The sequence below is a fragment of the Alosa sapidissima genome, chromosome 16, assembly GCF_018492685.1.
Source record: "Alosa sapidissima isolate fAloSap1 chromosome 16, fAloSap1.pri, whole genome shotgun sequence".
NCBI lineage: Eukaryota > Metazoa > Chordata > Actinopteri > Clupeiformes > Clupeidae > Alosa > Alosa sapidissima.
In genome coordinates, this window is record NC_055972.1 from 33,340,147 (window position 1) to 33,352,227 (window position 12,081).

Here is a 12,081-nt window from a genome sequence, read left to right on the forward strand (position 1 = left end):
GAAATGCTGAATAGACCACAACCAATTTCAATTCTTCAACACGGTCACCGTTAGACTAGAGGGGAGAAAGAATGGGAAAAGTTCTGGGCACAGTTCTTCCAGAGCTTCGTGCCAAGTAATAAGCGTTGAGTCGAGATGTTTGTGTGAATGAAACGAAGCATATAGGCCATAGTGTGACATGCGTAAACCAATGGTGTAGAGATGACGCCACAGGGTTTTATTTAAGAGAGCCTACGTTTGTATGTAGGCAATTTATATTCACAATACTTAGGCCTACTAAAATAAATAGTATTTTATTTGTATTGGTTGTTTAGAGTAAAAAAAAATAGGTCGGTCTTAACGCAAATTTACAACCGGCAAGTCGGTCAGACTAAAAGGGGAAAAAAATAAATATTTGGGTAGGTTCTAAATTGACAGGGTCGGTCGGGTTACAGCAAACAAAAATATTTTTAAGGATGGCCTGGCAGTGTTTTTTTGCGCGTCAGCAAAAGCAGAAGTCAGCCAAATATGAATGTAATTCTGCGGCATAAACCAGATGTATTTGTTTATTGTACAGAAACATAAAAATGACATGTCAAGCAGTCAATTGACTACATTGCAGTCAAGAAGTAGGGCAAATTAATTTACGAAACCAAAACGTGGGTCATAGTTGTCTAAGCCTCTATTGCGTAGCCTGTTAAAAACGTCGCCAGATAGTATTAAATCGGCAACAACATTGTTTTCTGCAGAAGCCTACCCAAGGCTACAGATTAATTCTGAAGTTATTTATCTACTGGCTCAATTATCACACAAGACACTGTTTTGATTTGCGTAGTTGCGTTACCCCCAACACTGTCAATAATGTAGACAGCAAATTTCGATTTTCGTTACCACCGTGTAGTCAAGCCATACCCAAGTAGCCTAAATCGAGGTAATGTTTAATTATGCATGATTTATTTTGTTATTGAGTTCGTAGGCTGGGATTACTCTCGGCAACAATTATGTTTAATGGTAGCCTCCTTATTTTTCAGAAGGGGCGGCAGGCAGAGCGATGTACAGTGGCAGAGCGACGCACAGTGGCTGAAAGTGGTACTAAAGCTTCACGCCTCGTAATGCGCGACTGAAGTGGTCATTTGAAAGCGATGCCCACTGTATGTGTACATTACATTAATGTGCTTTATACCAGTTATCACTGTAGGACAACTGAAACAACACGAAATAAACAGGGCTGTTGCTGGAAATATTTTATTCCTGTAGGCTATACTACCTACCTACATTGCTGGTACATTTTGGAACAGTATAGCTACATGAACGAATTATCTTTAATGTCGCATGTTATATATAGCTTAGTTGGCTTGTGCATGAATATGACTTCTGTCAGTCTACAGTCTTTTAGCCCATCTTTACCATGATAACCCTTCCAAGATAGAACCCTTTCGACGCTCTACTTTGAGAGACCAACCACCACTCATGCCATTGATGTTGAATTTTGGGCGTCTGACGGAAACTGATCAATCTGACCAACAATTAACGTCGATTTGACACTATTTGCTGTCCGGGTTTGCAAATCATTCATGAAAATGTAAGTTGTGCATTTTGTTATTATAATCACAGCATGGCCTTACTATGTTATCATTACATTATCGCAATGAATAAGTCATCATAATCATCATCGTCAGCATGGCATGTCACACATACCTACCCGCTCCACCACTGAATTCTTATCATGTACTAGGCTCAACTAGGCTCTACACTCCACCACCTGCACACTGTCCCTCTGCTCTGTATGCTTGCTTACTGTACATCTCCTCGTTCAAACTCAACAAACTTCAACATGTTGCTGACATATGCTAGCCTACTATTTTATTTTTGCAGAATTGTCACTACAGGTACCCGCCGCAATTTTGTGTCGGCTACTTCGATTAGATGCGCTCACAGAATCCTGGCTCTGAGCCAAATTGGGAGGGGTGGGGCCTGACGTGAGCTGTTATTGGATCAGTGCAATGGGCCGCTGATTGTCCTTCCTTTGGGCCGATCGTTGGCCAAAATAATTAAATTATATATATAGCCTATTCTGTTGGCCCAAAAGGTACATCGGCCCACCGGGAAAATGCCCAGTATGCCAGATGGCCCCGCCTGTCTCCCTGTGTGTGCATGAGCATCTGTATTCATGTGTGTACGTAAGTGTGTATGTGGGTTTATGTGTGTGTGCATGTGTAAATGAAAAAGGTCTGCATAATAGAAACTGATTCAGTGAGCATAGTATCCAACCTGATATTAAAATGTGTCAGCTGCAGCACATCAAATTTGGCAAACTTTGAACATGTGCATCACAAGTTATTGCCACATTGCATGACATTCTGAAAATATTTGAGTATGTCTATGTCAGGCTAGAGCATCTGAAGACTGTGATATAGCATGTCAAATGTCATTTACTTTGAACATTACAAGATATTGGCAAAACATTGTTTTTGGCTCCTCAATTTTGATTGGCCACTGGTGGCCATTTTGTTGAGTGATCAAATGAGCAAATGTGATCCCCAGGGACCAAAAGTTTCAATTCCTCATCAATCTCATGTCAACATAGTTTCTAGCTAGCGTTAGCGGCTGTCGTATTAAATACAGTGATATTAGTAGATTATTCCATTATTAGTTCCAGTTAATACATTTTAAAGGATTAAAAAAACAATACGTAATATTATTACATTATTGGCAAAAAGTTATAACATTACTGGTTCAGAAACTGTATTACATTTTCAGCTTTATTACCTAAAAATGGCCACAATTATTAAGTTATTTTAAGTCATTTATTACATTTTTGGTTGGTATACCACTGCTTGGTTGAATTTTCTATTATGATGCAGTGTTTAGAACGTCAATTATTTTATGTTAACTGCACAGTTATGAAGTACCTCCAGTTTTTTGGGCCGTATCACACTTGTATATTAATTCGCCAAACTCGTGAAGTTTACATGTTAGATTGGAATTAGGAAAAACAGCTTTTGAATTTTATGCTGCCAAAAAATGGAATGATTTACATGCGCTGAAACTGGAAACTTTGGTTTCCTTGGAATGTTTTAGAAACCTTATTACCGGTGTTGTGCAGACTGTTTGTATGTGTGCACTATGATTGTTGGTTTAAATTGTTGTTGTATATTGTGTATGTAATCAGGGCGTCATTGGAAAAGAGAGCTTGCTCTCAAATGACCCCCCTGAATAAATAAGGGTGAAGAAGTTTTATGAGATTGTATGACAGTGAAAGATGGTACATCCCCTCTTCATTCAATAACTTCATCCACTTTGTAGTTTTGGTTGATATCCTTATGACAGAAATGCATGAAAGCTAACATTATCAGTTAACTTAAAATCATTGAGCACACAAGCTAATGCCACAAGTTTGCGAATGCCAAGTTTAGTCAAATTAAAGTCAAATTATCCCAAGTTTAACAATAAATGTATCATCTTTTAACTTTGTCTCACTTGCTGCCCCTGTTTACACCCTGTTTGCCATCATGACACAGACATATCTATAACGATAGCTGACATTACCACCGTCATAGTAAGCTTGTTTACAGATGATGTCAGTGGCATGGCAATTTATAGGCAGTTTTCTAATGTTAACTAATAGCATTTCAAACCACATTTGGATTTGGAATCTGATTTCTTTTGGGTCTTGCTTGTTAAGACTTGCTACATATGGTCAGATTTCAATAAATTATGCACATTAAAGAGGCCCTATGCAACAATTTTAGCAAAAATTAAATTACCTTAATTATGCAGGTTGAGAGTCGTTCTGATGGTTCTACAACACTTTTTGGGTCGTTTGGTGGGTGCTTCGTCTCCCCCTAGTGCTTCTCCGCGGAAAAACCGAATATGCAACTTTGTGGTCCCGGACCGAAGAAATCTGGATGTGACTCGGCGGAAGGCCTCGAAAATGTAGTAAGATTGTAGTTTCTAAGAAGACTGCAAAACGGACTCCGACTTGGCTTTGCTGCTACTGAAATTGTAAGTAGCCTACTAGGGCTGTAACGATACACCAACCTCACGATTCGGTTTGTATCACGATTTTTAACCCACGGTTCGATACGAATCTCGATTTTTCTTTTTTTTTTTTGGGAGGGGGGGGCTAGACATTTTATTAAATAACATTTTTTTTTATTACAACTCTACATGTTTAATTCAGTTGTCTGGTTGAAGCCTGGAAATATAGTAAACAAAGTAGCATATAGCTTAGCCTATCATAGTCTACTGATTGGACTGTTCAGTTTCCCCATGTGTGTTTAAGTTTCAAGTCAAGTCAAGTTTATTTATATAGCACATTTCATACACAGAGGTCATTCAATGTGCTTTACATAAACAAAACCAAACAATAACAACAAATAAAAGCATAGAAGGGCAATATAGTCAAAGAATAGTTAAAAGGGAAAGATCATAATAAAAAGAAAACATAAAACACAAGGTAAAATCATTTAAAAATAAAGACTAATTAGTAAGCAAAAACAAAGGCAAAAGTAGTAAAAAAAAGTAATAAAAGACAAAGTAGAATAATTATGAAGGCAGATTCAGAATTTGTAACTCGGCACAGTTAGCAGAAAGCATCTGAGAACAGTTTGGTCTTAAGTCTAGATTTAAAACTGGCTACAGTTGGGGCCTTTTTAATGTCATCCGAAAGTTGGTTCCACAGCTGAGCCGCATAGCAGCTAAAAGCTGCTTCACCATGTTTAGTTCTAACTGTAGGTTTTACTAGCAGGTTTTTCACCTGGGACCTGAGAGGACGAGAAGGTGTGTACTGCTGAAGCATGTCTGACAAGTATTTAGGTCCTGCTCCATTTACTGATTTATAAACAAGCAATAGTGCTTTAAAGTCAATTCTGTGACTTACTGGAAGCCAGTGCAAGGACTTAAGAATTGGAGTAATGTGATCAGTTCTTTTAGTTTTTGTTAGAGTCCTAGCTGCTGCATTTTGTATCACCTGAAGCTGTTTAATAGTCTTTTTAGGAAGGCCTGTGAACAGTCCATTGCAGTAATCAACCCTGCTGGAGATAAATACATAGATGACACTGACACATAGATTCAAGAGGACCATAGTCGTTTGGTGATAGAGCTAAGTAAATTTGTGTGTCATCTGCATAGCTATGATATGAAATCAAATTATTTTGAATGATTTGTCCAAGTGGGAGCATATAAAGGTTGAATAATAGTGGCCCCAAGATCGACCCCTGGGAAACACCACAGGTCAAGGACGTTGGTGTTGAGGTACAGTTTCTGATGGCAACAAAGAAGCTCCTTTCTTGTAGATATGATTTTAGCCAGCTGATAACTATGCCTGTAAATCCAACCCAGTGTTCTAGTCTGTGTAGTAAAATATTGTGATCAACAGTGTCAAATGCTGCACTAAGGTCCAGTAGCACTAGGACTGATGTTTTACCTGAATCTGTGTTGAGGCGTATGTCATTGGAAACTTTAATGAGAGCTGTTTCAGTGCTGTGATTTGCCCGAAAACCAGACTGAAAGTAATCAAAATACCCATTTGATGTTAGGAAGGTGGTTAATTGATTAAAGACTACTTTTTCAATAGTTTTGCCAAAATATTGGATATGGGCCTGTAATTGTTTAGCATGGAGGCATCCAGGTTATTCTTCTTGAGAAGTGGCTTTACAACAGCTGTTTTCAGTGACTTAGGAAAAGTGCCAGACAGCAGTGATACATTTACAATTTGAAGGACATCCGCCGCTATGAGGTGAAAAACAGTTTTGAAGAAATTGGTAGGCAGAGTGTCTAAGACACATGTGGAAGAAGAGCTGAGATTCTGTACCGTTTTTTCAAGTGTTTCGTAGTCTATCAAGCTGAACTCTGACATCAAGTTTAGTTTCCCTCTGTTTGTTGCTGGAAGTTCAGGTTGTTGAATTTGTAATTGAGCAGATATGTTGAGTCTGATTTTGTCAATTTTACCTTTAAAAAAAGATGAAAACTCATTGCATTTATTAGTTGAGAGAAGTTCAGGCGCTAATTGTGAGGGGGGATTTGTTAACTTATCAACAGTTGAAAATAGAATACGAGTGTTATTTGAACTTCTATTGATAATGTTAGAAAAGAAAGACTGTCTTGCTTTGCATATTTCAGAGTTATATGTGCGGAGCATCAGAATCTCTTTATGGATTTCATAGTGGATCTGAAGTTTGTATTTACGCCATTTTCTTTCAGTCTTCCTACACTCTCTTTTTAGAAGTTTAACTGCTGGATTTTGCCTCCATGGTGCTTTCTGTTTGTCCTTAACTTTCTTGAATTGTAATGTCATCCATAATGTTTGCCATTTTTGCATTAAAGTGATCAAATAAGTCTTCAGAGTCTGACAGTTGACTTGACTTTAGTGAAAGTACTTTCTCAAAGAGAGCACTTGTCTGATCATTTATGATTCTCCTTTTTACCATCATAGCTGTGTTTTGAGTGTGTGGGGACATAGACACATCAAAGAACACGCAGAAATGATCAGATAAGGCCAGGTCTTTAACAGCTGTAGAGACATCGAGACCCTTTGTGATAACAAGGTCGAGGGTATGGCCGAGAGAGTGTGTTGGCCCCTGTACATGCTGTGTTAGGGAGAAAGTATCGATTAGTGCAATGAATTCCTTGGCATAATTGTTTTCAGGATTATCCACATGCAAGTTTAGATCCCCTGATATAATAAGACAGTCAAACTCTATGCAAACAACTGATAGCAGTTCACCTAGCTCTTCAAGAAAAACTTTAGCTGAATGTTTTGGAGGCCTGTAAATTGTCAGTAATAAAATCTGAGGAGAAGACTTAATGCATGCACACAGATATTCAAATGAAATTAAGTCACCGAATGACGACTGATTGCACTGAAAAGACGTCTTGAAAATTGCCCCCCACCTCTTTTATTTGCTCTGGTAGCACTCAAGAAACTGAAGTTTGGGGGAGCTGATTCGATGAGAGTAGCAGCACTGTTTGCTTGATCTAACCATGTCTCAGTTAAAAGTAAAAAATCAAGGTTGTGTGTGCAAATTAGATCATAAATTAAGAATGATTTGTTTGAAAGAGATCTGATATTTAGGAGTGCTAACTTTGCTGTAAGTGTTGGGGAAATATGATCCATGGGGGAAATCTGAGGTTGATGTGGTACGGGTAGGAGATTGGACTGGTTTACCCTATAAGCTATTTCAAGGTAATACTTGTTCTCCTTGGGATAGGCCCTTTTGGGAAACGTTGGTATTGAGATGATCAGTCAACTTCAATGCAAGAGTTTTAAACAGATATGTGCAGCATGCTAATGATGCTAAGCGGATTTAATAGTAATTTAGCTAGTCGTCTATGCGTCCTTGCTTTCACGATTGTGAATGTTTTATTTAAGTCGCGCGTGTTCATTGAGCAGGAGAGGGAGGGAGAGTGAGAGGGAGGGAGCGCGAGAGAGAGCGGGGCAAGGAGAGGGGGTTTACTTCTATACTGTTTGGTAAAGTTGCACACCTAGTCTACAATGAAAGCAAGAAGAGGTATGAAATTATTATTTATTTATTTATTTGTTTTTGGACAACGTAGGCTACCGATAAGTAAAGCGGGAGTTGTGGGTTGCTTTTGCGGCCGCATAAGCTGCAAAGCACTGTGTGAAACACTAGAAAGCAGGGCTCTACAGTATTTAGGCGCACTGGTGCGAATGACTTCTAACCATGTCAATGTTTGTCTGCAAAATACACCGCAACATCGAGAAACATTACTGGTGCAAACCATAGAATCACGTCGCGAATGCAGCATAAAAACTACACCTCCCATCAACGTTAGCAGTTTCGCTAGTAGTCGCTTCTATCAAATCCAAGAGCGCGCAGAAAAAGCGGAAAGTTAGACTAGCCAGCCAAGATGCAAAGATTGAAGAAATTAGTTCTTCTATCCACCGAATTAATCGGATATCGGAGGAACAGGATGAGATTCTGAGAATGCAGTGAGAGAAGGAAAGGTAACCTAACATGCCTTTCAGCCCAGTTGATGTATTGGCTGCAATAAGCAAAATATAGCTGTAGCGAACCGGCACAAAAGTAACCTCTCCAGGTAACAACTCCAGGCTTCCATGCATGCTTGTTTGTTTACACCGAATACAAGCTGAAGTGCAAAACGAAAGTAGGCCTAACGTTTGCCTACTGCCCCTATCAATGCAGATATTTCAAATAAAAACTAAAAGTATAAAACATATATCCTTGATTAGCCTATGTTGGGTTTTGTGGAAGAGAAAATGGACTGTTTTAGTAGTAGTATTAGGCAGTATGCAGTCAGATAGGTCACCATGGGCATATTTGGTTTAGCTATAGATGGATTCACAAATAAATAAATTAGCCTACATTTGGCAGGATACTTGATGTACAGGCTAAATGCAAATATGGCAATGTATTATATTATTTTACATTAACAAAATGTAGGAAAATGAAACAGACTGAAAATAAAGTAGGCACTGATCTTTACAATCCTGTTTCCTGTAGCCTAAATGTTGTCAGTCATCCTTAATGTGACTTAACTGACTGTGCGCCCACATTTTTGTCTGTGCTCCTAAATTTTTTAACTTGGGAGCACAAGTGCTCCTGAAAAAAAATGTTAGTGTAGAGCCCTGAGAAAGGGTGTGTCGCGATTCTGCCTTTTCACACCGCGACACAGTATCGTGGATATGAATGTCGCGAAGTTTTTAATAAACTGCCTGTACACTTACAAAGTTCTCAATGCTTCGGTTTACATGTAGAAACCCTCATTATGCTACTGTGTAAGTGTGGTGCTATTTTGAGCCTTTTTAGTGGTATAGAAATAGCGATTTCTTTCTACTGTACGTGTGCCCCGAAGGCTAGCGTTAAACGCTAATTAGCGGTTTGCAATAAAACTGGTCACATTCGACTAGCATGAAAACAAAATCCCAGCGAACGGTCGAATTCGGTACACATGTGTTATTAACCCCTAGGTTCATTTTGTGCCGGAATTGTCCTTTAATGAGTCAAGTCATAACAAAAGGCCAACAGCAGACTGGTCCATACAGCAGGAATATGAGGGCCAATAAGGACATCACATCTTCACCATTTCTGGCAAGTAACTTACCTGGGTACCTGGATTATAAATATTTACAGTGCAAACATGTATTACTTGAATTTGAAAAAGACAGTCATAATGCACCTTACCACTCTCAGAATCCATTTTAGAGCAGAAGTTGGAGCCAATGAGATCTGACAAGGATTGGGCAGCCGAAAGTTTGTGTTTACTGACTAATGACTGTACATGCTTAGGTTCAGACTGGAGTTGAATAGGACACTCTGAGACTTGCTGTGGCTTGGCTTTTGAACTACTAGGTCCAGAAGATGGTAAAACAATTGATGATGAGTTGGAGAAGTTTCCACTATGCTGTTTGCAGCCTTTCATTTTATCCTTGAGCTTGAAGAAGGGTGAGCGAGGCTTGACAGAGAGTTCAAACATACTGCTGGTCTTGTTGTTGCGCGTGAACTGGATGCTCACCTGGATCCTGCCTCTTTCTTTACACTTCTTCCCAGGTTTAGACTCCAGTGTATACCAGCTGAAAGACATTCAGACATTACTGTTAAAAAATATGTTTTTTATTGTACTTTTGCACAGCTGTTTATCACTTCTTGTTAATTGGTGGGCCTTGTGACATTTATGACATCCCTAATATTCATTTTCAGATTTTTACCAAATATTTACCACAGTTGATCTGTTTTGTGCTGTGTACAGTATCTACAGAAATCAATTACTCAATTACTGTTCCTTAATAAGTTGCACCATTTTGTGAGAGATTCTGCATGTGTGCAGAATAGCAGATGCTGACTGTTAACCTGTATACCACAGCAACAAATTGGTATTTATTGGTAGAGAACTCATCATGAGTGTGGAGGGGGAAGGGTCTGGGATGCCAAACACCACATGAGCCTTTTGAAGGAGTCATGGGCCTAATTCACCAAAACACTGATGAAGGAAGGTGTCTGCTTAATAACCCTAGTGAAATGCGCATGTAACCCACATGGATAGCCAACTTGCCCATTGTGATGTACCAATAATTCTTTGGTGACCTAGAGGGCGCACGAGACAGGTTCAAACAAACAAATAATAATAAACAACTGCTACTACAAATTAGAGACAGACGTCGGAACGGATAACTAACGATACAGAAAGAAAGAATAAGAATATTAATCAAAACAAGAATAATATTGACCAAACAGAAATCAAACACATTTCTTTTGACCGAAAAGCTTCAATCCTGGTGAGTCGCTAACCCCAAATAATTATTTATTATGTAGGTTGCCAAGTCACTTAACAAAGACAACGTTATTATCCTGATAACTGTTACAGATAAACCACTTCCTGAACAAAGACCTTGTTGGACCATCGTAACAGATGAAAATGTATTAATCACTTGAATCCTGGTGAGCTAGTATTTTAAAGGCTGCTCTGTTTTCTCCACAAAAGTTGCTTTGTTGATGTTTTTGGTAGTAAATCCATACATAGGACAAGGAATTTTATACTTCTCCTGTGTATATCTGAAATATATACATTTTATACTCAATATTCCTATTTTCATTCAATGCCTTCGCAACTACCTTGCAAAAAACAATGCAATCACATTAACTGTGAGTGGGAAGCTACTGGCAGTTTTAAAAACCTATGAGTGACAGATGCAAATGAAGAAAAATAGATTTGTGGTTGAAGCATAGTAGTTCCACAGAAAACTGCACGTCAGGGCCCATATTCACAAAGCATTTTACAGTATCTTACCACTAGGAGTACTCCTAAATCGCACTAAGAACTTTTACCTAGGAGTTTTCTCTTAAAAGTTATTCACAAAACCTCTCAGACCTACTCTTAGTAAGGAGAAGTGACAACTCCTAAGATAAATGAAGAGCTCCGTTGCTATGGTTGACGACGCCATTACTCATGCACAAGCTTGACTGAAGTAACCACCTTGATTGGCTGATGATTATAACCCAGGAATGATTCCAAAAACCTCCCCTACGATGATGAGTGACAGGTCTGAGAATATGTGCGCTACACAAGTAGTGCGAAGGACGGAAGATGATGAATAAATAGCCTAAATAAATAAAGAGTAAGACAAAACAAAAAGCCTAGTAGCCTAATGAAAAATACTACGGATAATGCAGTATCTTTGCAACATTTTTTAAATGAATCTGTATGAAGACATGTGTGCAAAGAGGAGAAACAATTTAATTTAGGCCTACAATAAAAAAAAAATACATTTAGTTTAGCCTACATGTTGACAACTGGTTTTGGTTGTTGTAGGCAAATATAGGAGAAATTCCTAAAAATAATTGGCGTGTTACTCGTAACTTTAGGACTCCTACATTTTTTGACTAAGAGTAATTCACGAAGCATTTTGGACCTAAAAGTAGCACCTAAGTCTGTCTGGGACAGCTTAGAAGTCGAAAGGACTCCTAACTCACTAAGACCTATTCACAATCAATTTTAAGCCGCTTTTTGTGGTATTTCACGTCGCAATGTTATGAAATGAACATGCGGTTACAGGAACTCTCAATCGCGAGGGAATAATTGTGCATTGTAGGCCTAACTAAGGGATGCAATAACGCCACCAACAACATGTAAACGAAATGTATACATGTAAACTAAATGTAACGTTTCATTGTAAATCAAATTCAATTGTTTCTCCTCTTTGCGAATGTAGCCTACGTGTCTTCATTCAGATTAATTTAAAACATGTTGCAAAGATAGACCTACTATATTAAACCTCATCTATCTAGCAAATAGTTTAACCTTTTAAACTATCCACCTATTTAACTGTTCAGTCATTACAACTATATTAAACCTCATCTACCTAGCAAATAATTTAACCTTTTAAACTATCCAGCTATTTAACTGTTCAGTCATTCCAACTATATTAAACCTCATCTACCTAGCAAATAATTTAACCATTTAAACTATCCACCTATTTAACTGTTCAGTCATTACAACTATATTAAACCTCATCTACCTAGCAAATAATTTAACCTTTTAAACTATCCAGCTATTTAACTGTTCAGTCATTCCAACTATATTAAACCTCATCTACCTAGAAAATCATTTAACCTTTTAATC

The 12,081-nt window shown here is 38.3% G+C and overlaps 1 protein-coding gene across 1 annotated transcript in view; it reads right to left on the reverse strand.

The window, feature by feature from the left end:
- LOC121685485 (rab11 family-interacting protein 2) overlaps positions 1-12,081 on the reverse strand; it is a 91,042-nt gene that overhangs the window by 57,379 nt on the left and 21,582 nt on the right. The window contains exon 2 of the mRNA XM_042066051.1: positions 9,147-9,535. Coding sequence (XP_041921985.1) covers positions 9,147-9,535 — 389 coding nt within the window. The remainder of the gene's footprint in view (positions 1-9,146; positions 9,536-12,081) is intronic.